General features: G+C 39.1%; 4 protein-coding genes across 7 annotated transcripts in view; 2 read left to right on the plus strand and 2 right to left on the minus strand.

Moving 5' to 3' along the window:
- LOC107687357 (tubulin-folding cofactor B-like) overlaps positions 1–5,498 on the minus strand; it is a 10,661-nt gene extending 5,163 nt beyond the window's left edge. Inside the window, exons 1-5 of one of the 3 annotated variants that reach the window (XM_016484639.1) lie at positions 5,341–5,498; positions 4,973–5,135; positions 1,702–1,845; positions 1,427–1,523; positions 784–975 (exon numbers count right to left, since the gene is read on the minus strand). In XM_016484639.1, coding sequence (XP_016340125.1) covers positions 784–975; positions 1,427–1,523; positions 1,702–1,845; positions 4,973–5,092 — 553 coding nt within the window. In that variant the 5' untranslated portion in view covers positions 5,093–5,135; positions 5,341–5,498. Of the gene's footprint in view, positions 1–783; positions 976–1,426; positions 1,524–1,701; positions 1,846–4,972; positions 5,136–5,281 lie in introns of all 3 variants that reach the window. The other 2 variants (XM_016484638.1, XM_016484636.1) reach the window with 2 other exon arrangements.
- A 2,239-nt stretch (positions 5,499–7,737) lies between these two features.
- On the plus strand, positions 7,738–14,553 carry LOC107687358 (homeobox protein SIX5-like). The gene is made up of 3 exons (XM_016484640.1): positions 7,738–8,599; positions 10,065–11,542; positions 11,628–14,553. The coding sequence occupies exons 1-3, from the start codon at positions 7,908–7,910 to the stop codon at positions 12,320–12,322; spliced, it is 2,865 nt and encodes a 954-aa protein (XP_016340126.1). The 5' UTR covers positions 7,738–7,907; the 3' UTR covers positions 12,323–14,553.
- Positions 14,554–14,989: 436 nt separating this feature from the next.
- LOC107687364 (homeobox protein six1-like) lies at positions 14,990–17,057 on the plus strand. The gene is made up of 3 exons (XM_016484648.1): positions 14,990–15,954; positions 16,078–16,241; positions 16,922–17,057. The coding sequence occupies exons 1-3, from the start codon at positions 15,283–15,285 to the stop codon at positions 17,055–17,057; spliced, it is 972 nt and encodes a 323-aa protein (XP_016340134.1). The 5' UTR covers positions 14,990–15,282.
- Positions 17,058–17,720: 663 nt separating this feature from the next.
- The window catches only part of LOC107687360 (glutaminyl-peptide cyclotransferase-like), an 8,013-nt gene continuing 3,477 nt past the window's right edge, over positions 17,721–22,256 (minus strand). Inside the window, exons 3-8 of one of the 2 annotated variants that reach the window (XR_001634127.1) lie at positions 21,721–22,014; positions 21,362–21,523; positions 20,635–20,734; positions 20,435–20,551; positions 18,160–18,740; positions 17,721–18,078 (exon numbers count right to left, since the gene is read on the minus strand). Coding sequence is in view for 1 of the 2 variants with exons in the window: in XM_016484644.1 (XP_016340130.1) it covers positions 18,595–18,740; positions 20,435–20,551; positions 20,635–20,734; positions 21,362–21,523; positions 21,721–22,014 (819 nt within the window). In the remaining variant the exon portion in view is untranslated. Of the gene's footprint in view, positions 18,741–20,434; positions 20,552–20,634; positions 20,735–21,361; positions 21,524–21,720; positions 22,015–22,256 lie in introns of both variants that reach the window. The other variant, XM_016484644.1, reaches the window with a different exon arrangement.

Raw genomic sequence — 22,256 nt, forward strand, 5'->3', positions numbered from 1 at the left:
GTCACGTTCAGTTATGACAGTCAGCACGGTAAAACTCTCTCTCCAAGATGATATATTCCCATTATAATACTAAGTTTAAGGAAGGAAGGAATTATCACAAACAGAAAGATTATTAGAAGCCTTTGTGAGCCGTGAGCAGCGGCGGCCGGCGGATTCAAGAAGGAGCGTCCGGCGGGCTTGCGGCAACCACATGTGACGACCCCGGGCTGATCTCCGCTTCGTCTACGGTGAAAGCCGATCCGGCGATCCACAGCGCGAAGTTGATGTATTTCCTCAGCGACCAGCATGGATCAGCTCTAGGCATGAAGAAGCGGATATCGTCCTCTTTTGGAAGGTCAAACAAAGTAGTTTCGCTTTCACAACGACAAACACAGCGTCTTCACGACATGGCGGCAGCAACAACACTACAGCGAGAATAAAAGTTACGCCTTCTTTCTTTGCGTGAACATTTGGGCGGCGTTATGCAAATCTTCCCACATAGTGTCCACATAGTGAGGTAGATATGTGGGGACGTGTTAGAACGAGCCGTTTTAGGTAGGTGTGGCTGACTCTTAACTTTTATAAAGAATATCTCTTTGGATTTGAGACTTTAGTCTTTGCAACTTTACAGATCTTCTTTATGCACCAAGAGCTTGTAGCACTCCAAAGAGAAAGGAAAATTTGAAATTGCATCATATGACCCCTTTAAATCAGAGCAGTAGATGCGATTAAACCAGGTCATGCAAACAGCACAAACAAAGCCTTAATCTGCGAGGTGTGATATGAAAATGAGGGTAAGCTTACCAACAAACATAACAGTGCCAATCTTGGTAGGTTGCCCAGGAACTTGAACTTTGCAGCGGTTCCCAACAGCAATGTCTTCAGCAGCCACCTTCTCTTCCTCTTCTTTCTTAGCAAGAGCCTCTTCTTGCTTGGCCCTGTTTTCCTCATTAAATCTACCTAACTTCATATTCTTCTTGAAGTTCCGTATCGAATCTGACAAAAAAAAAAAAAGAAAGAAAAGTTGGCACTTTATAAAAGCACTTATAATATGTATAATCAAAATTAACCATTTGTACTTGTACCTACTGTAACACTGTATTTCACGCTCTAACACGATGAAACAAAAAAAGTAATTTTTAAACAAAATGTTAACTCCATTTAAAACCTGCCCCTTTCTTACAATTGACGCAAGCTCACATTTAGTCGATCTGCCTCCATCCAATCAACAACCAATTGATAGAACCCTGCTCTAAATTTTTGCCCCATTTTCAAAAGTCCATTTAACTCAGATGTACGTCACAATAAGGAAGACATGACATGTCTCTATTTCGATTTCTTTTGGAGTTAAATCACAGCTCAACTATTTGTACAGTCACTATAAGTTGCTATAAATTAAATCACTCAACAAAGGCTGAAATTTGATTATTAAAGATATTTGGATTACCTGCCCTTTTTTCATAGGCTTCATCAGAGATCTCAAATTTCTCCACCTTTGACAAATCAGTGAACTCCCCACTTTGTGTACCACTGCAGTCTGTCACCTGCACAGAAAACAACACTAAAGCATAAGAATTCCATCTTTATTAATGCTATCAAAATAGTTTTAAAATGTCCAAAACAGTGGAATTTTGAAGCTCTAGAGATCATCATCTCACATTGCTTAAATTTTGTCATTTGTTTTCTGTGTAGCTGGGGTGTCAGAAAAGAGTCAATACCCACATGTATTCTGCAGTCATCATCCACAGGATAGGAGCCGAGCAGCGCTTCATTGTTGTCTAGCTTCTGTAAGAGCTTGTCTGAAGTGCTAAATAGCTCAAGGTCCATAAAGGCAGCTGGGGTGCCCACAATCAGCTCCAGTTTACTCTGAAAAACAAACATACAAGTTAAACTAGAAAATAGACTAAAACATCAATATGATTCCAAACAGACCCTCACAGTTTGATGACCTGTGATGTAATACACAACAAATATAGAAAAATTGTACCTTCAGGTGTATCAGAGCTTGTCACTCGGGCAATACCTTTAAAGCCCAATTTTGTACCTTACTTACCCCTAAATGGTTCAAAGAAGTACATTAAGGGTACATATTAAACCTCAGCAGTAGTAATATTCATATTTTAGAGGTTGATAATGTTTAAAATCATTTTTTAAGGGTACTGACACAGTGACAATCTCTTGTACAACTTTTTTCTTGCACATTTAGTCTGACTATATGCAATCATTAAATTATGAACAGAATGCATATTAATATTATGACAATAATTGTTAATAGTGTGGAACCTCTAAAGAGACATGATGATGATAAAAATACTGAGATGGGAGTTAAGATTACATTTCAATGTTTTTGCAGTCTCTTGCAAAACTTTTACATTTCCCAAAGAAACTTTGTTCACTCGCAAAATAATTGCTTTCCCTCAAGAAGCTTTGCCTTCACTCGCAAAATTTGCAGTGGAAATAATATGAAGAGGTAGGAAATTCTATTTCATAGATTTTGCAAGCGAACCCAACATATTTTGGAGAAATGTAAGTTTTGCGAGAATGCATAGTTTCTTGGGGGAATGCAATACTTTTATGAGAGAAGACAGTTTCTTAGGGGACTGCAAATTTTTTTTGTGAGTGGACGCAAAACCATTGAAATATAATTTTTACACCCATGCTTTTTTTCACATCATGTCCCTTTAGGAGCTCCATATTACAGAGCCACAAATGCTGTTATACTGAAAAATAAATATCATGCAAGAGTGATCTCATGCCTGTGATTTGACCATATTTCCACAATGGACAACATATGCATATGACCAGAAAATTACATCCAAAGCTTGAAAAAATAAGTACCAAACCCGTTTTGAACATTTTAACCCATAATCGGTCCCTGGGTCAGGAAGTTTCCTTCATTTTTAAAAAGTGTTCCCTTCATCTCAGGGGCACGAGACTCTGTGACTTTTCCTAAATAAGGCTTGATTTCGTTGTTCTAAAGGTGTGTAAAAAATTAATTTAAAAAAATGACCGTTTAAGGTCCTTGGGGTCAGATTGACCCCACATTGAAAATGAATGGGAAATCAAATAAAAAATCCAGTATAAATCTGAAAATTTCTACATTTAAATAAAGGTCTGGTCCTAGAGCATAAATGCAAAGTGGAACAAACTTTCTATCTCACACACACACACACACGTGTGACTGCAACAGAGAGCATTTTTTATAGAAATTGGCATATAAAATCAACAAATATGGCATAAATCTGAAATATTTCCATACATAAATGAAGGACTGATAGCACAAATGCAACATGGAACAAGCATGTTCACTCACACACACACACTTATAATAATTTGCAAAAGTAGACAATTCAAAAGACATCAGACAACAACAACAAATTCTAACCTTTGACAAAAATACAGATTTCTAATGTATTTTAGAATGTTTAAATATATATGCACAAAAAAAGTGAAAATGAAATAAGTCCCTATGGACCTCTACTGGATATATGTGGTCATTGCACTTTCTTTCTTTAAAGGGGTCATATGATGCTATTTTAAAGATCATTATTTTGTGTATTTGGTGTAACAGAATATGTTGACATGCTTTAATGTTCAAAAAACACATTATTTTTCGAATACTGTACATTATTGTAGGTCCTCTATGCCCCGCCTCTCTCAAACACGTAGTTTTCAACAAAGCCCCCTCCTTTGACAAGCGCAGTCTGCTCTGATTGGCCAGCTGACCCAGTGCATTGTGATTGGCCGAACACCACAAGCACACGTCAAAATGTAACGCCCCTTACCATAATCGCGAGCTTCAGCTTTCAAAGTAAATATCAAGACAGTTAATAATTTTGTTAGTTTTACCATCAGTTCAAGCCCGAAAGGGCAACAGAGTCGCGTGACAGACACAGTGATGATGCAGTACACAAGCCGCGGTTAAGACAGCTGACGTGCTATGATTTCTGACAGGCAGTTCACTCTCCTGTGATGTGACCCTGTTCCCCTCTCACACACACACACATGACGCATTACTCTGCATTTGAACAGTCAATAGCAAATACCATAACTGATAACAAAACATACTTACAGTCGCTGATTCAGAAGCGCCAGATTGTCATAGCAAAGTCGGATTTTTTTATTTTTTTTTTATTTTTAAGAAATAGCCTTTGTGCACAGCCAGCCTTGTACTCTTCTAGGTTCAAAAAACTGTCGTCCATAAAATGCGTTGCATTAGAACATCTGGGTTGTGCTGTTCTATTGTAAATAAATCTTAACCAATGATTCCTAATTGCAGCTACTTCCGGAAGGCCAAATAAAGTGCTTTTGCTTTCGCACTGAAATACACAGTGTCTTCCTGACATGGCTGCATCAACAGGACTACTGTTCCTGAAACCATGCCTTCTTTCTTTGCGTGCACATTTGGGCGGCATTATGCTAATATGTCCAGATAGTGACGATGTGTGGGGGCGTGTTAGAACCAGCCGTTTTAGGGGGGCGTAGCTGACTTTTAACTTTTATAAAGAATATCTCTTTGGATTTGAGACTTTAGTCTTTGCAACTTTACAGATCTTCTTTATGCACCAAGAGCTTGTAACACTCCAAAGAGAAAGGAAAACTTGAAATCGCATCATATGACCTTTAACTATAGTTCCTACATTTTCCCGCAAACTTGCAGTCGCAGATGGAAGTATTCTATCCCTAACACATAGAACAATGTCCAGAAACAATTTAGATTTAATTTAAAACATCGTTAAAGTGATTTTTTCATTCAAATTTTATTTTTCTTAAGCCAATTTATGGCGTAGTTAAGTAATTGTGCAGTAAATAGGTAATCCCCAAAAACGCAGCATAAATGTATAGTTGAGAAGTAAATAAAAAATTATATATAGTTTGTTATATAAAAAAACGTAACGTTATATTTCCTTATGCAATCGCTCTGTAAAAGTTTGTAATACTACACTAGTAACTTATATGAGTCGCACAAAAGGCATGATCTGCCCTGCCGCACCTTAAACTCTGCGATCGTTATGCCTCGGTTGAATCTCCGGTTCACCTCGAAGGAGCTGACGGTGCTGGTCACCCGCACGGACACGGTGGGGTTGGTGATGACTGTCACACTCCCGTCCATCTTCCGTTACTAACCAAACTCTGATGCTGCTGGTCTGGTCGAGCTGAAAATCAAAAGGTGTGTTTGGTATTCATGCAGCAAAACACAGATGCCCGCACAGAACAGTTATTTTGTCATGGCCTCCACTTAAGGTTTAATATTTGCTGTCTTGCTGGTTGCTATGGCTAGCCAGTATTTACATGCACTCACGTGACAAGCTCTCACTTTATTCACTGCTTCAGTCAGCTGTTAGCATGTTCAGTTCTCACCAGTTACACGCGATCCGATATTTTAAGGGCTGTATTCAGAATTCAAACCAACAAAACCGTGTATCTTCTTCTTGTTTTAGCTCGTAAGAAAAGCTCTTCCGTCAAAGACCACACCACTTGATTCTGGAAGATTCTGCCCACCCACATTGACCTTTGAGCCAATCAAAATTGGCAATTGGGCGGGACCTTTGATTCAACTAATAGGAAAATGTTATCAGGCTTTCAGTGGGCGGGGAAAACGTACTCTGTCGAATCGGGCTGTTCAGTGCTACGGTTATTATCCAATCATTATTTGTTTTGTTGAAGCAGACCGCTCCCAAAGATGCATGATACACACATGCTTGCAGTACTGAATGTATTCCACACGATGCTGCTAGAGTTTCAGAAACGCCGATAAAAAGCTAAAAACATACGACAGGAAATTCATTCGGAAATTGCTAGTAAATTTCAGTAAAGTTTTGCATTAGAAATAGTGAAAACGTGCTCTAATAATCTTTGTTTTATGTGCAGCTTCGAAAAATATTTGTGTACACTAGTAAGTTATTTTAAGTTATTTAACTGAACTATAAAATTACCTTTCTGACTACTAGTTATTAAAAACGCTATTGTAACTAACATAAATGTTAGGATACTAGTTTGGGATAGCCTAACTATTGTAATAGTTACTCCTAACTAAATATAAATAGTACAAAATTAAATGCTACTATAGTTACAGCTAGCTACAACTAACAATGAGAGAACAAGTGTTACAATTTTGATACATTAGTTTAATATATCAACATTATTTATCTTGAACTAACAACTAACTAATTGTTACTTACTGGACCCATTTTGAAATACCTTTGAAGCTGAAATAATTTAAATACACATTTGCTAGAGTGTATATCAGAACTAATACACCCAACAGCCTACTCCCACAATACGGTAGGCCACACACTGCACTTTAACTCCAACAGTTCAATACTGGACTATACATACACACTGCATTTAAACACAATAATCTATCTGCTACCACTGGATACCATCCAATGCACATCCATGACATTTTGCGTATCCAGTTAATGTATAATCTGTTGCACCTTCGCATATTTTGTGTATATATGTCTACATAATGTAGAATGTGTACATGCTGTGTATAAATGTGTATTGCTAACTGCATGTACATACTGTGTATAATGTGTAGTGCTAACTGTAAGTATGTCTAATAGTACACTGTGTGTACTGACTATATGTATGTGCATATTGCACATTGTCATCTGTTGAGGTCTGTATGTTTATATGTAAATTGTTTCTGCACTGTCTGGAGCACGCTCCCAAGAATTTCACTCACCAAGGCACATGTGCTGTGGTGATGTGACAATAAAAGTGACTTTGACTTTGACTTTGACTATAAATATATATAGCAGGATAACCAAGGCACATTTAACTATCTACTACTAACTGCTACTCATTTTCAGATGTCTTGACTGCAAAACATGACTGGTTATGTTAAAAGGCAAGTATGCACAAGCAGAAGGATCAAAGGGGTTAGGGGTTATGGGATGAGAGGATAGAAAGTTGTAGGATGGGGTTGACAGACTACAGCCTGATCTCCCGCCTTCCTGAAAACAAAGTTTACATTCTTGCAAAGGGATGACATGGAGGTACAGAGCTCTGCCTCATCTCATTCTGTCCTTCTGCTTCCAGGTGTGCGTGTCCTCTTTCACATTTAAACCCTTACTCTTCCTGTCCATCCAGCATGCAAAGTTTTGAAACACACACACACACACACACACACACACACACACACACACACACACACACACACACACACACACACACACACACAAACAAACAATGTTGGTTTCATTATACAACTCAGGACATCTCACAACATCTGTTGTCTCAGGTGAAGTCTCCTACAGACACTAATCCAAACCAGTCGTGAAACATCAAATATGGTTTATATAAAAATTTGGCCTTAAAATTGATCAAAGACTTCCAGACATGCTTGGGTTCATTACAGTAAGTTTCAATGCATAATTTGGAGTGTGTTCGGTAGGCCTATAGATAGATAGATAGATAGATAGATAGAGAGATATTGACACAATAGATTTAACAAACTTTTAAAGTGTAAAGGAATTCCAGTCTCTAAAAATATCCTTCATACTGAGAGCCCTGGTCATTGAAGTTTTTAGCATTGTATGAAATTTTACATACAACTTGTAAAATATGTTGTTGGATGGAATTACATTTTAATAAAATTATGTCTTATTAAATCTTCATGACCTCATTGAGTTTGAAAGCAGTTGAATGCACTAACAAAAACTTGTGAGGCTTGTGTATTGTTTGTTTCTCAATGGGAAACAAATGTGGGTTGGATAAAAAGGATTGCACAATGGTAATGAAGGAGCCAGATTGAAATGCAGCAGGCCTGTGGCGGTGGATGTCTAGATGGGGGAGGTTGACGAGACGCAGGGGCGTGACGCCTCGCTCTGCAGCAACGCTCACTCGCCTACGGGAGAATGGGGGAGAGAGACACAGAAGGGGAGGGAGGAGGAACTTGAAGGAAAAAAGTTAAAATAAAAATGGCTTCCTTGTCTTTGGAGTCCACAGAACAAACTGAAAACGGCCCAAAGGAGTCCACGCAAGATGAAACCAAAGTGAAAGAGGAGACGGATCCGGACGAAGTTTCGGAACAACTGCTCCAAAGCTTCCAGAACTCGGCGCTCAGTTTTTCCACCGATCAAGTCGCGTGTCTGTGCGAAGCGCTGCTGCAGGCGGGCAATGTGGATCGCCTGTGGAGATTCCTCTCCACCATCCCTCCTTCGGCCGATCTGCTACGTGGCAACGAGACCCTGCTGAAGGCCCAGGCTCTGGTCGCTTTCCACAAGGAGGAGTTCAACGAGTTGTACACCATCCTGGACAGTCATGACTTCCACCCGAGTAACCATGGGTTCCTGCAAGACCTCTACTTGAAGGCGCGCTACAAGGAGGCTGAGAGGTCCCGGGGTCGCAGTCTGGGCGCCGTGGATAAATATCGACTGCGCAAAAAGTTTCCTTTGCCCAAAACCATTTGGGACGGAGAGGAGACGGTGTACTGCTTCAAGGAGAAGTCGCGCAACGCTCTAAAGGAATGTTACAAGATCAACAGGTATCCCACTCCGGTCGAGAAGAAGAATTTAGCCAAAGTCACCGGACTTTCTTTGACTCAAGTCAGCAACTGGTTCAAGAATCGCCGACAGAGGGATCGGACCCTCTCCGGTACCAACAGCAAAAGGTAAGCGCGTTGTATCAAGTATGTGAACAGTGATTTGTCTCAGGCCCGAGAGAGCCGTAAACAAACCACTATTGTGTGCGAGGTTTACACTAGAACGAGTGTAAACTACAAATCTGGACAGATTCTGAACAGATTGCCCGCTTCTGATGGAGGCTGTTACATTCACAGTAGGTACTCTTCATAAAGGCCTAGTGTGTCGCAGATGATAGATTATTGTATTTAATAAACTCTTGAACGTAGGAAACTTTTTTTGAGTTTGAGCACAGATGAGAGATACAGACGTGAAAAAGTAAAATATTTGGTAAATATTTGCCATGCATTCTAATTGTTAAACGAAGTGTATGACAAGCGAAAATGACAAGGAGGTCTTAGAAAACACGGCTGAAAGCATGTTGCTTTGTTGTGAAACGTGAGATAGGGGCGCCAGGAGTGGCTCGAGTTTCCTGAACTCCTGCACCACAATGTCTTTCTGTAGTCCATGGATGGTTAAATCTCAGGGCAGAGAGGACATTGGTTAAAAAAAAAGCTTAATTAAGATGTAAGTGTAGTAGCTTACTTGGTGAGGTAAGCCACACTTAATATAGGAATTTCTTTGTATTAGAATTTCTTATAATTAGAAAAATATCAGAGAGCATAGTTTTTTGCAGTCTTGTTGTGTGTGTGTGTTATCCCCTCATTCAATTCAATGAAATTATACATTTTAAAACATGTTTATTATCACTGCAGCACAACTTGAATCTGTTGCCCCCATTATATATAATTGCAATCACATTTTGTTGTGAATATAATACTTAAATTAAAATTGTTTATCTACATAAAAAGAGAAACTTACTATGTTCATACTGCAATTATCACAAATATTTTGGAAGGGTTTTATCAAATATAATTACGTTAAATATAGTTGACTTCGATTTGGTCCATGAGGCATGAATTAATGGAGCCAAAATATCTAAATGTTATGATATCAGTTATGCTTGTTCCCAAAAGTACATGTACATATGCAGATGCCTATTCTGTGTATTTTCATCAGCAAGATATAATAGAATGGAAAAATACAATTTAGTTTTCTAGTATATGTGTTTATTGATCTAAAATACATTTCTAAAACATTATGCTTCAGATGTTAGAACAATATTCAGCAGCCATTAATAATGTACATGCATGTTTTTTTTTCTGTAATTTCCTCACTGCAGCACATGCACATGGTGACAGGTTGGCTAAATTTAAAAAATGAATGAATTTTAATGTTTGCAACTACAAGACAAGAGTGTCAGTGACCATATGCACTGCAGGTTAGCTGGTTTCTGTTGAACCACAAGCTTCACTGGGTCTGGTTTGTAAATAATTTAGGTTTTTCCTCTATTGATACAACTGTCAAAAATGTTTTGGATGATTGATGGTAGACATTCATGGAAACTACATTTAGACTTTTTGACCAAATGTAATGTTTCTGTCTTTTCTTTAGTGAATCTGATGGAAACCACAGTACAGAAGATGAAGCCAGCAAGGGAGATCTGGATGATATTGCTGACAAACCTGCTGCTCAAGAGACAGGCAGCTCCAATGCTTCTCTTATATCACTCTCTGGGGCTCCTTGCAGTACTGGTCAACTTATTCTCAACAGCACCGGGGGATTCTTTACAAGCTCTCATCCACTGCTGCTCAATGGGAGCCCTATACTCTCAGGGGCAGGAACAGGGGTCTTCATCAATGGGCTGACACTGAGCGATGGCCACACAGTCACTCTCAGTCCTGTTACAGCTAATGCACCATTGCTACTAAATGGGGCTCAAGTAATCCCCAAAGATGACCGGGACATCAATGATATAGAGGCCCAAGGCAGTCTGCCCACAGTGGTTCTGAATCCACAAGCCAGTCTAACTAGCACAATACCTCTCTCGCTCAGCGAGGATGCAAAAACAGCCAGCAGCAACGTCTCTCCATTGGATTTCATCAGTCTTCCAGAGGCCTTGAAGAATCCAAGTAACACTCCGTCACTGCCTACAAACTCAATGTCCTCACCCACCATCTCTACTGCTGTCATCTCTCCCACGTCTCTTCCTTCAGTGGCACTGGTCCCAAATAGTATTCCTGCATCAACAGCTGGTTCCATGAGTTCAGTCATCTCCAGTCACATGGTGCCACTACTGCCCACACAGCCACCTGAAATTGTTGTAATAGGAAAAGCTGAGTCTCAGTCACCAATTCGCAGCTCCATCTCTAGCGCTCAGGTGCTGTCTTTACCCCAGGTGGTTCCATCAATACAGGGCGTTCCAGTTTCTCAACTGATGCAGCATCCATCTGGGGCCACAGTGTCATCCTGCCCCCAGCTTGTTCCAGTCTCCCCGGTCAATTCACAGTTACCCCAAGTCCCCATTCCTCAGTTTCAGACACAGACCTTGCACATTGGTCCAAGACTTGCGCAAGCACAGCCCCAATATGGCTCGAACACATTAAGCACCAGTAGTGCTTTATCACTCCCCCAGATGGCTGATGGGCAAATTACACAAGTGCTTACACCTCAGCTAGGAGACGACTCTAGTTCAGCCACCCTTCCACAGATACAGACCTCCATGGGAACACAAGTCATTCCCATCTCCTCGCCGACACAAGTTGTGCCCATATCCCAAACCAAAGACTCGGGCCAACCTCAGCTGGTCCCCCTGTCACTGCCCCAATTTATGCCTGTGTCATCCATTGCGGGAACTCCAACTGGAACCCTGTCCTTTCCTCAGGTGGTCCCAGCAACACCATCTCTCTCCATTCCGTCCCCTGGAGGTGCTTTCCAGATTCTGACATCTGGATCTGGAACAGGATTGAGTGTTGCCCAAGGACCGATACGCCTTAGTCCAATAGGGCCTCCTCAGAGTGTCCCTACTGGTACCATCCCAGGTGTTCAACTTCTCAACTCTGGGGTGATTCACCTACCTTCTGCCTCTCCAGGTAGGTCACAAAAATAATTTCATAAGGAGTGGAAAACAGTTGCTTGTTTGGTTCTGAAATGCATTTATTCTGTTTTTGTCTCCAGGCAACATCCTACTAGCAGGTGGCATTGGGGGCAGCCCCATCCTAAGTGTTCAAAATGGCAAACTCATCCTCACTATCCCAGCTGGCATCCAGTTCGCCAGCATGCCTGTCAAGTCCGTCCCAGACAATTTGGTCTCAAGTACCCTTGATCCTCAAACCTCAGCTGTACATCCACTTGAAAATCAACCAGCACCTTCACTCACTGCCCAAACCTCATATTCACTACAATCATCTCCTTTGGGGTTTGTTGGCTCCTCTACACTTTACTGCAGCCCTGAGCCAGGAACAATTGCCAACCCAACCCCAGGAGCCTCTCCTGCCATCCCAGACTCTTCTAGCACTCCCACTCCTACAAGTGTCCTACAATCCCAGCAGACCCTTAGCCCTGATAGCATGCTCCCGCTCAGTCCAATATGTATCGGTGTGGCAACTGGCCACCAACTCTCCCAGCCAGCCTGGAGCCCACTGTCCTCCTCTGCTGGTCTGACATTATTTGACATGCGTAGGAAAGGAGATCTCCCAGAGGACCCCGCTTTGTTAGGTTTGCCAGGAGAGTCCCTCCTGTTGGGCACTCCTCCTCCAGGCGAAGATGTAGAGAGAGATTCTCAGCTGGATGAGATGGAGGACATGGATGGGGACTCGAAAATTCTGACACAACTGCAGTCTGTCCCTGTGGATGATGATCTGGGTTTGTAATCGCCAGTCCTTCTGACAAACTACAAGATGCAGTTAATGTTAAATCTCAACCTGCAAGACTTGCATTCGACCATGTGCCAGAAGTGAGAGGAACTGTGATTTATGACCTCAGAGGTTTGGAGTCTTTCCCCACTCTTCCTTATGTAGATGGAGTTTTAAGTAGCGGAAGTATTCAACCTAATAATGGAATCGTAGAAAAGAACCTCTCTTTTATAAATGGAATTCATTTGTGAAAACTATATATTTAGCAAGGGCATGGCCATAGATGTTTAACTACAGTAGAGGGAAGGCACTGCCATTTTGTCACAGAGGACATTTGCGTAACCAATATTCACCTCTAGGAATCTAAGGTTGTGTTTACACGTTAGCCCTTTTTTGATGATACACATAGCTTGAGGCATGTTACAAGGACTTACATGACTCCCTAAGTGGTAAAAAGGCACTAATATGTCAGAGGCAATCAATTTGTTTTATCTAGGAGTGAAGAGCATGTGGGAATGCCTTCTTTTGTGCCTTACATTTTTGTTACTTCTCAGTTTTATAGATTAAATGACTCTGACAAGTACTTTTATCTTTTAAGAAGAGAAACAAGTCATATTAGGTTTCCCTCTGAGAGGCAATATAATAGAGGTACATGTTTATGCTGGTCACAAAACTGTTGTCTTGGAGTGAAATAAGTCAACTCAAAAAGTATGAAATGAGTCTGAACATGAGCTAGTCATCCTGTCAGACATCCTGCACAGGTGGCTCCCAAAGATACCTGGATGCACCAACAGCACCCTGCACTGGGAGAAGGAAATCAGATTTCAGTAAACTCACAACACTGGGTGGAAGATAAGACTTGGTTGACAAACTAACATTTAAATGTGCCTGTGACAGCTACATTGGATATACTACATCCTCACTGCTCAGTTCAGATGCCGTTTTAATTGTTTTTTGCTTTAACGTTCAATTGGCTTAAGTACCTTTTATAGGTGAGTAGATGGTGCATGTGTCTGATTTGTTGATGCAAAATGCTTGGATTTTGAACATTACACTTCGAACACACAGTGAAGCACTCTGTTTTTATATTCCATGTATACAGTATCTTGCAGCATAAATTTATGATGGCACACTAAACTGACCATGGATATCCTATACTTGTATGATAGATAAACCATTGAGCTTACCCAAGCATTCCAGCTCATTGCCATAAAACTGTGCATAAACCTAAAAGGCTTGAGTGTTTGAAGGGAATTGAAGTACTGAATATTTGTCTATGCAACTGTTCCACATGAATCCTAAGATTTGTTTACTGTTTAAAACAGCCACTTCTTACACTACAAATCCATCATGTACATATACAGTGAAATGTTTTGTTTTTATTCTGTTTATCTTGTCTTTTTATATTTCAAAATCAAATATTTTAATTGTAGAATTTCCACATAGCTTCAGGAAATGTCTGTTTTTGCGCTTTCCCCGCTTGATTCTTATCAAATGCAATTTAGGTGATTCAAAGCTACAAGTATGACTTTTTCAACAGGTCATTATCACTACTACCAAAGTGGTTTGCTTATTGCAGAGCACAGCTCTGTATATTTTGCACATTTTATCCTTTTTACTCATGGAGCTTTTACTTTTTCTTTTTTTTTTCTGGCCCCACAAAATTTGGTGCTATTTTTAAACCAGTCAAATACAATAAGGCTTGGCCTGTGAGATTTTGACTGGTGCACAGTAGTCACTCTAGCCTTAAGTATACCTGTCTCTATATGTTTTTCTTTAAGAATATTTAATGCATTTATCAATCATTTCGGGGTCATTTAACCTTAAAGCTGTTTTCCTCATTCTAGCTTAGGTTTACGCTCCATTTTGTGATATAACACAAAAGAGATTTTGCTATGTGTAGCATCTTTTTTTGATTTCTTTATGAAAGTGTTTGTATTTTACACATTTATGTTACATAGGACTTTTTTTTTCTTCTTCTTCTTTCAAGCACCTGGACAATGTTTTAACTTTTTTGGAAAATAAGGGAATGTGTGCGTTTGTGTTTGTCCCCGAGTATTGCTATTACTCCTCCAGAATGTAATGATTACTATGTTAATGCACATGTATTTTAGTCAGTAGAGATATATTTGTTTGTTCTATTCACTCTTTAATACTTTCGCTTCACTTTCATGTACAAACATAAAAATATGCAGCTGATCAAACCAAAGTTTTTTTTTTTTCTTGATCATTTCATTTAGTAAAGGGAGTTTTTGTCATTATTGTAAACGTCTCTTTTTATAGAGGTGTGTTTTGTATCTTATAGTTATTTTATTTTTTATATTCCATTTTGTGATATGTAATAAACATATATAATGCTATCTGAATGCTTTTTGTTTGAAATTAATCTGAAGTTATTTGTGAAGCATGTTTACCAAAACGCCTGTCTTACTACAAACAAAAAAAAAAAGATATTTTTTCACCCAGAAGCAAATCATCTGTGGTTCTCTTCCACATCATTACAAGCATATATGGTATATATATATATATACACACTAGTCAACATTTGAAGTGGATCAAAATCTTTCATCAAAGTTGTCCTAAAACATAAAACCCGTTCTTGTCTTAGGACAACTTTGATGAACTTTCTTGATCCACTTCAAATGTTGACTACTATATTTCTGCAATGCCATCTCTTAACCAAATTGTCTAACAAATCCTGCCCCATGATTTGATTAGGAAATAACATTGCCTTCATATTTAAATAAGCTCCTTTGTGCACCTGACATCTTCCCCAGGTAATTGATACAAATACAAACAACTTAGTCTGAAAGGTTTGTGTGTGCGTGTGTGTTGGTGCCTGTCTGTTTTTTTAACCCCTATGCTCTCCGATTACCTGCATGTACCAAGTTGTCTGGGCGGGTCTTTGTGGCTGGAGAAGGTAAAACCAGCTAAAACAAAAAAGCTGATACACTCATCGGCTGCACTTATTGGCTTGCATGTCACTAGAGAACAAAAAGGCTATTGTGAGATCCCCTTTACCTGAGAGTTTCTACATTGCATTCAAATCAGAAGGTACTTTGGTTTTGCACACTTCTTCTACAGGTTTCAGTATTCTTGTGAAGCTTGCTGTCGTTATTAACTTTGAAACAGGTCCCAGTTGTCCCCTCGAATGGACTTTTAGGTGGGACGATTTACAACTTGTTTTGCAGACCAGTTCCTCGTCATCTTTTGTGGCACCTTCCACCATCCTTGTTCCGATCATGGCGATGGGCTTCTCCCCAGAACAGGTGGCCTGTGTTTGTGAGGTTCTTCTCCAGAGTGGAAGCATGGATCGCTTGTCCTCGTTCTTATGCTCTTTCCCTTCCATTTCCTCGTCGTCCAGTGTGTATCTGGGAATGGCTCAGAATCAAGAGAGCGTGCTGAAAGCGCGGGCTGCGGTCGCCTTTCACCACTGTCGTTTTGCTGAGCTCTACGCCTTGTTAGAGGGGAACACGTTCTCCCCGCGCAGTCACCCTCTCCTCCAGCAGCTCTGGCTCCGGGCTCACTACATGGAGGCTGAATTGCAGAGGGGCCGCCCTCTTGGGGCCGTGGGGAAGTACCGCATCCGCCGCAAGTTCCCTCTTCCTCGTACCATCTGGGATGGAGAAGAGACCAGCTACTGCTTCAAGGTGTTTAAATCTGTTGTAGGATCAGTGAGCACTGATTTATCTGATTGTGTGTTAGTCTCAAAATAATCTTGTTTCCTTTTGGGAGAGATTTCAAGAGCTTTCGGTTGCATCCTTTGCTCGCAGGAAAAGTCTCGCAGTGTATTGAGAGAGTGGTACTGCAGAAAGCCGTACCCCTCGCCACGAGAGAAACGAGATTTGGCTGCAACCACTGGACTCACTGCTACACAAGTCAGCAACTGGTTCAAGAACCGACGACAGCGGGACAGAGCTGCGACCAGCCGTCAGGGGTAAGAAACGCTCCCTCACTCTACATGCACCAGGGGAACAACATAGTAGATTCCTGCTGGAACACAATGAACAGTTTTCACTCAGAAACTGCTAGTAAATTTCACAAATAAGAAACGGCAAGTAACACACTGAATTAAATGAGAAATTTTTAAGTAGACAGCTTTAAATGTTTGGCTTTATATCCGTGTTTCTCAACCAGGGGGCTTGCGTTGGGATGACTTGAAATTATCTCAAATAAGACAAGCATTAAATTATGTTAATCAACTAAAGATTGATATACTTATTTTAACTGACACCCTTGGACAACTTTTTTATTTCTAGGCCTTGAAAAGTCTTGTAAATTAATAAGATCTTATAGCTTCATGGGCACTTCTCATAATTCATAGGCAATACATATTTCTGTGGCAAACTGTAAAATATTTTACTGGGTAGAATTTTGAACATAAAAATATTATTAAAAATCGTTATCCAAATGGTTGAGAACCACTGCTTCAGATGGTTTGAATGAAAAGCATTAGCAATTCTATTGTCTTCTTTCATTGGTTCCATGCTGCCCTCTGCTGGATGAGTCACAAACCAAAAGAATTCAGAATTTCAATAATCCATGTACATATTCATATTTGATCTCAGTTTGACATATTTCAGGTTTTATATCCGAGTTATTCCCATGTTCCAGCAGAACCTCAGCAGGAGCGTTCCTGAGCTCTGATGAGGAGCTCTCACCACCAGCGAGTCCCAGCACACTCTTCTCCTGCTCCCAGCAGCTGTCTGCCCACCCGCCCCCTCTCCGCCACCTGGGACCAGCACACTACTGAAATCAATGCAATAGAATACAGGTCAAAAAAACAACGTTTTGTAATTTAAAGGTGCTGTGTTTTTTGTACATGAATTATCCTTATCTTTGTAAGTCACAGCTGTCTCTGTAAGCAGCATAAAAGAGTCAGAGAATAGGCCTACACTTTTTTTAGCCTTTTATGCAGTTGTGTTTTCTGACGTGAGGTTGGTTGACTTCACAGTCTTGTGTAGGTTAGCAAAATGGCTGAAATGGCTTACAGCACCTTTAACAAAGTCACACTTGAGCTCTTTTAAACACAAAACAGCATCAGTACAGCTGGCAGCAAATGCCATTTTAGCTTTTTTTTTTTTTGTTAAGTTTGAAGTGCACCCTAACATTTGTGCTTCAGTGCACACTGTATTTCAGGACTTGTGTACTATTTCAGTTGTGGAACTAGCAAAAGTTTGAATTGAAAATGCTAAAGTATCTTCCCTTTTTTATCATTTGTGGCAGCTCATAACGCTGCATCTTCTTTCATTGCTATAACTAAATCACATTCTCTTCTCTAAAATGTCTGCATGAAATGAAAATTCACCCTTTCTACTTTCTAAATGCATGTTATTGATCTTATTGTGAATAATTAATCCATGCATATGTTTCATGTAAAAAAAAAAAAAAAAAACTGACCTCATCATTTGTAATCAAAATGTCATAACTCAATCTTCTGGTGATGTATGCCGAACTCTTCCAATCATTTTGTCCTCTTTTTCAGTAATCCGTTTCACTCAGATATGCATCACAATGCAGCAAAAAGATGCGCCGCTACTTCAGTTTCATCTTGGCTTTAAAAAAGCTCTTTTTGTGACCCAAAGGATAGCATATCAATACAGCAGCAGATTTTAATTGGCTTTAATGCAACAGTGTCAATCTTAGTGTATTCTAAATTTCAACAAAAATAGGAAAAAACAACAACTCAAATCCAGTGTCTCCTTAGGTTTATTACGAATATCCATTAGACCCTTGACATGGTCTTTTGGCTCATAATGGTAACAGCTCAGTGACTAAGGAATGTAAAAAAGAAGTCACATTAAATTCTACTCACAGTTTCGTAAAAAGTGTATCTCAATGTCTTGTATACTGACCTTGTAAAGTGCACCACCACTGCCTTTCCCCAACACCGCTTGAATGAACAGCATTTCAAATGCAGTTCATCAGCAAATACTGTACAAATGATGATTAATGAGCTAAATGAACACAGTCATTAAACGAACTTCACTCTGAGTTCCACTTCAAAGCCATATCAAATGAATGATATGAAATCACAAACTTATGGTCTAACAGTCTCTTAAAGGATGAAATTAGGGCTCATATATAGCTGCCGTAACATGAGTGTTTGTCCTATTATGACATATGGCTCTTTTCAGCAGAAAAATATATGGATATTTTCAGCATGTACCATTCACACTCCAAATAAACACATCATTATGCTATGTGTCTCTTTGGTCATTCTTATCTATGGCTCTGTTATTATTATTACTACTATTACAGTCTGCAGTAGGATGATCATTATAGCATGTTTAGAGGCTCAGATACTCAGCCACGAAGATGGCCAGGATTCTAGTTAGGTTTTCCACCGTGGGCCTGTGCATCCTCTCCTCTGCATCATCCAGTGTGTGCCAGAACACAGGAAACGGTGTGGGGATCAAGTGAAGCACAGGTACACCTGGTTCAGGGGTATAAACAGAACAAATTAAACTTGTTTGATCCATTTGCTTTATGTTGTTTGCACAACAAAAGTAAACAACATTTTAATTTTATATAGGCTACACTAATATTCAAAAGGCTGGGGTCAGAAAGATTTTTTTTTAAATGTTTTTGAAAAAAGTCTCTTATCATTAAGGCTGCATTTATTTGATCAAAACAGTAAAACATTGATATTTATTTGAATATATTTTCAAATGCAATTTATAGCTGTGATGTTAAAGCTGATTTCTCAGCAGTCATTACAGCAGTCTTCAGGGTCACATGATCCTCCAGAAATCATTCTAATATGCTGATTTGGTGCTCAAGGAATATTTATTATTATTTTCAATGCTTCTTTTTATTATCAATGTTAATTCTTAATATTTTTGTGGAAACTATGCTAATTTTATTCAGGATTCTCTGATGAATAAAAAGTCAAAAAGAACAGCATTTATTTGAAATAGAAATCTTTTGTAAGGCTATAAATATCACTTTTGATATAAATGTCACTTCAGAATGCTTCCTTGCTGAAAAAAAAAAGTCTTAATGTGTTTAAAAAACACTTACTGACCCCAAACTTTTGAATAGTAGTGTATGTTGTCTGGCTGTTTACTGACCTCTGTTTAAAAATGGAATGTGATCATCCTGCACGGGACCAAGATAAAAATCTTTCCTGAAGTAACTCTGTTCTGATGGGTGAGATGTCAACAAACCCTGTTTGTGGAGTCTCTTCTCTGTAAGAGAAACAGAGAGGGATGCTGGCTGACGTCATGCATTTTTAGGCTGCAACCCAATCTGGGTTGTTTTGAACTTATACCTGCAGCGATCAGTCGGTCAAACCATCTGGCTGTGTTATCAAAGTGATTGACAATCAATGGTTCTGGGCCACCAAGCAGGTCCAGCAGGACTAACAGATCCTGGAAGGAAAATAGAGAATTTCAACATTAAAAAAAAATACATTAAATAAATAAATACCTACCTACCTATAATATAAATAAATATTAAAAATGTTTCTCTAGTGTGACACACAATTATTTAAAATAAAATTTAAATAAAAGTCTTTTACTACTATAATATTACTACTGTAAGGTAAAATAAAATCAGAATAAAAAATAATTATAATAAAAATTTTATATAGGCTACACTAATATTCAAAAGGCTGGAGTCAGAAAGATTTTTTTTTTAATGTTTTTGAAAAAAGTCTCATCATTAAGGCTGCATTTATTTGATCAAAACAGTAAAACATTGATATTTATTTGAATATATTTTCAAATGCAATTTATAGCTGTGATGTTAAAGCTGATTTCTCAGCAGTCATTACAGCAGTCTTCAGGGTCACATGATCCTCCAGAAATCATTCTAATATGCTGATTTGGTGCTCAAGGAATATTTATTATTATTTTCAATGCTTCTTTTTATTATCAATGTTAATTCTTAATATTTTTGTGGAAACTATGCTAATTTTATTCAGGATTCTCTGATGAATAAAAAGTCAAAAAGAACAGCATTTATTTGAAATAGAAATCTTTTGTAAGGCTATAAATATCACTTTTGATATAAATGTCACTTCAGAATGCTTCCTTGCTGAAAAAAAAAAGTCTTAATGTGTTTAAAAAACACTTACTGACCCCAAACTTTTGAATAGTAGTGTATGTTGTCTGGCTGTTTACTGACCTCTGTTTAAAAATGGAATGTGATCATCCTGCACGGGACCAAGATAAAAATCTTTCCTGAAGTAACTCTGTTCTGATGGGTGAGATGTCAACAAACCCTGTTTGTGGAGTCTCTTCTCTGTAAGAGAAACAGAGAGGGATGCTGGCTGACGTCATGCATTTTTAGGCTGCAACCCAATCTGGGTTGTTTTGAACTTATACCTGCAGCGATCAGTCGGTCAAACCATCTGGCTGTGTTATCAAAGTGATTGACAATCAATGGTTCTGGGCCACCAAGCAGGTCCAGCAGGACTAACAGATCCTGGAAGGAAAATAGAGAATTTCAACATTAAAAAAAAATACATTAAATAAATAAATACCTACCTACCTATAATATAAATAAATATTAAAAATGTTTCTCTAGTGTGACACACAATTATTTAAAATAAAATTTAAATAAAAGTCTTTTACTACTATAATATTACTACTGTAAGGTAAAATAAAATCAGAATAAAAAATAATTATAATAAAATACAATTAAATAAACTCGTTATTAATAAAATAATACATAACATATATTTTTAAAAAATTAAATAAAAAAAATTAAAATATACTTTTACTTCTCATGTAATTGCGCAGGGTGTTTTTGTGTACATACCAATAGATTCATGTTTTAATTCATTATAATGAATACAATTAGTTTTGTAGCTGATGTATCCAGGTTTTATCAATGAACCTGTATTGAATGTTGAATCGAAGTTACAAGGAGGTCTATATTTGAAATATTTGAAACGGGTATTAAAAACTATTAAATTTGACAGGCAAATACCTTCAGATACCCTGAACTAAAAACCTCTCATCCATAAATATTCTTTACTATTAATAACACAGGATAATATATGAAAAACAAACGGATAGACTGATCCCAGTACTGTACACACAACCTCACCACTGCCTGGAGAAGAGTGGTTTTGGTGGATCCAGAAGGGTGGGGAGTACGGGCCATAAGTTCAGCCAGATGACGAGAACCGTAGAGAGAGTCTGTTTCTGTCCATTCCTCAAATGCCTCCTCTCCATCAAAAAACACCAACTGCAATGTCACCGCAGACCTCTGAAGAGAAAGACATAAAGAGAGAATGCAGTTAGTCTGTAATGTGTTTTGACACTGTCACATCTCATAATGATGTACAGTACACGCACTTAAGGCTTGATTCAGCACTGTGATGCAGCTGATTCTTGTTAAATACGTTTTCAAATGATTCTCAGAAAACATCTAGAAGAACCCTTTTCCTCATGATTGTGATCTACCTGCAGTTTTAGAGCTTTAAGCTGTGTGTCCAGAGCAGTGGCCAGCTCCAAGATCATAGCACAGGGTATGGCTGAATCACTGGCACCCACAAACACCCGCTTGGGGGTTTTAGGGTCTGCGGGTAAGATCTTGGAGTCATGGTGGCATGCTAGGAGCAGCCTGCGAGGAGCCGAGGGGTCCAGAACTGCTAGCACATTGGTGAAGGTCACTTTACCCTTCGGGGTGGATGAAACGAAAGAATTCTCCTCCAGCATCCATCCTGCTGACAGCGAACCCAGCTGGGACAAGATATGCTGTAGTTGGAAGAGGTGAGAGAACTTTAATGACCTTCACTGCATGCTTATCAGAAGAAGATAATTAAAGGAATAGTTCACTCAAAATTGAAAGTTTGCTGAAACTTATCTCCTGAGCGCAATCTAAGATGTAAATGTTGAAGAAATGTAGCATTACTTCACTCGCTCATCAACGGATCCTCTGCAGTGAATGGGTGCCGTCAGAATGAGAGTCCAAACAGCTGATAAAAAACATCACAATA

Source organism: Sinocyclocheilus anshuiensis, unplaced genomic scaffold (assembly GCF_001515605.1).
Source record: "Sinocyclocheilus anshuiensis isolate Anshui unplaced genomic scaffold, SAMN03320099.WGS_v1.1 scaffold3378, whole genome shotgun sequence".
Taxonomy (NCBI): domain Eukaryota; kingdom Metazoa; phylum Chordata; class Actinopteri; order Cypriniformes; family Cyprinidae; genus Sinocyclocheilus; species Sinocyclocheilus anshuiensis.

Excerpts from the sequence above, each read along its gene's own strand:
- LOC107687358 (XM_016484640.1), top strand. The coding sequence starts at position 7,908 with ATGGCTTCCTTGTCTTTGGAGTCCACAGAACAAACTGAAAACGGCCCA. Across the intron at positions 8,600-10,064 it reads TCCGGTACCAACAGCAAAAG|TGAATCTGATGGAAACCACA; the intron begins GTAAGCGCGTTG and ends TCTTTTCTTTAG. Across the intron at positions 11,543-11,627 it reads CCTACCTTCTGCCTCTCCAG|GCAACATCCTACTAGCAGGT; the intron begins GTAGGTCACAAA and ends TTTTGTCTCCAG.
- LOC107687364 (XM_016484648.1), top strand. The coding sequence starts at position 15,283 with ATGTCACTAGAGAACAAAAAGGCTATTGTGAGATCCCCTTTACCTGAG. Across the intron at positions 15,955-16,077 it reads AGACCAGCTACTGCTTCAAG|GAAAAGTCTCGCAGTGTATT; the intron begins GTGTTTAAATCT and ends CTTTGCTCGCAG. Across the intron at positions 16,242-16,921 it reads GCTGCGACCAGCCGTCAGGG|AACCTCAGCAGGAGCGTTCC; the intron begins GTAAGAAACGCT and ends ATGTTCCAGCAG.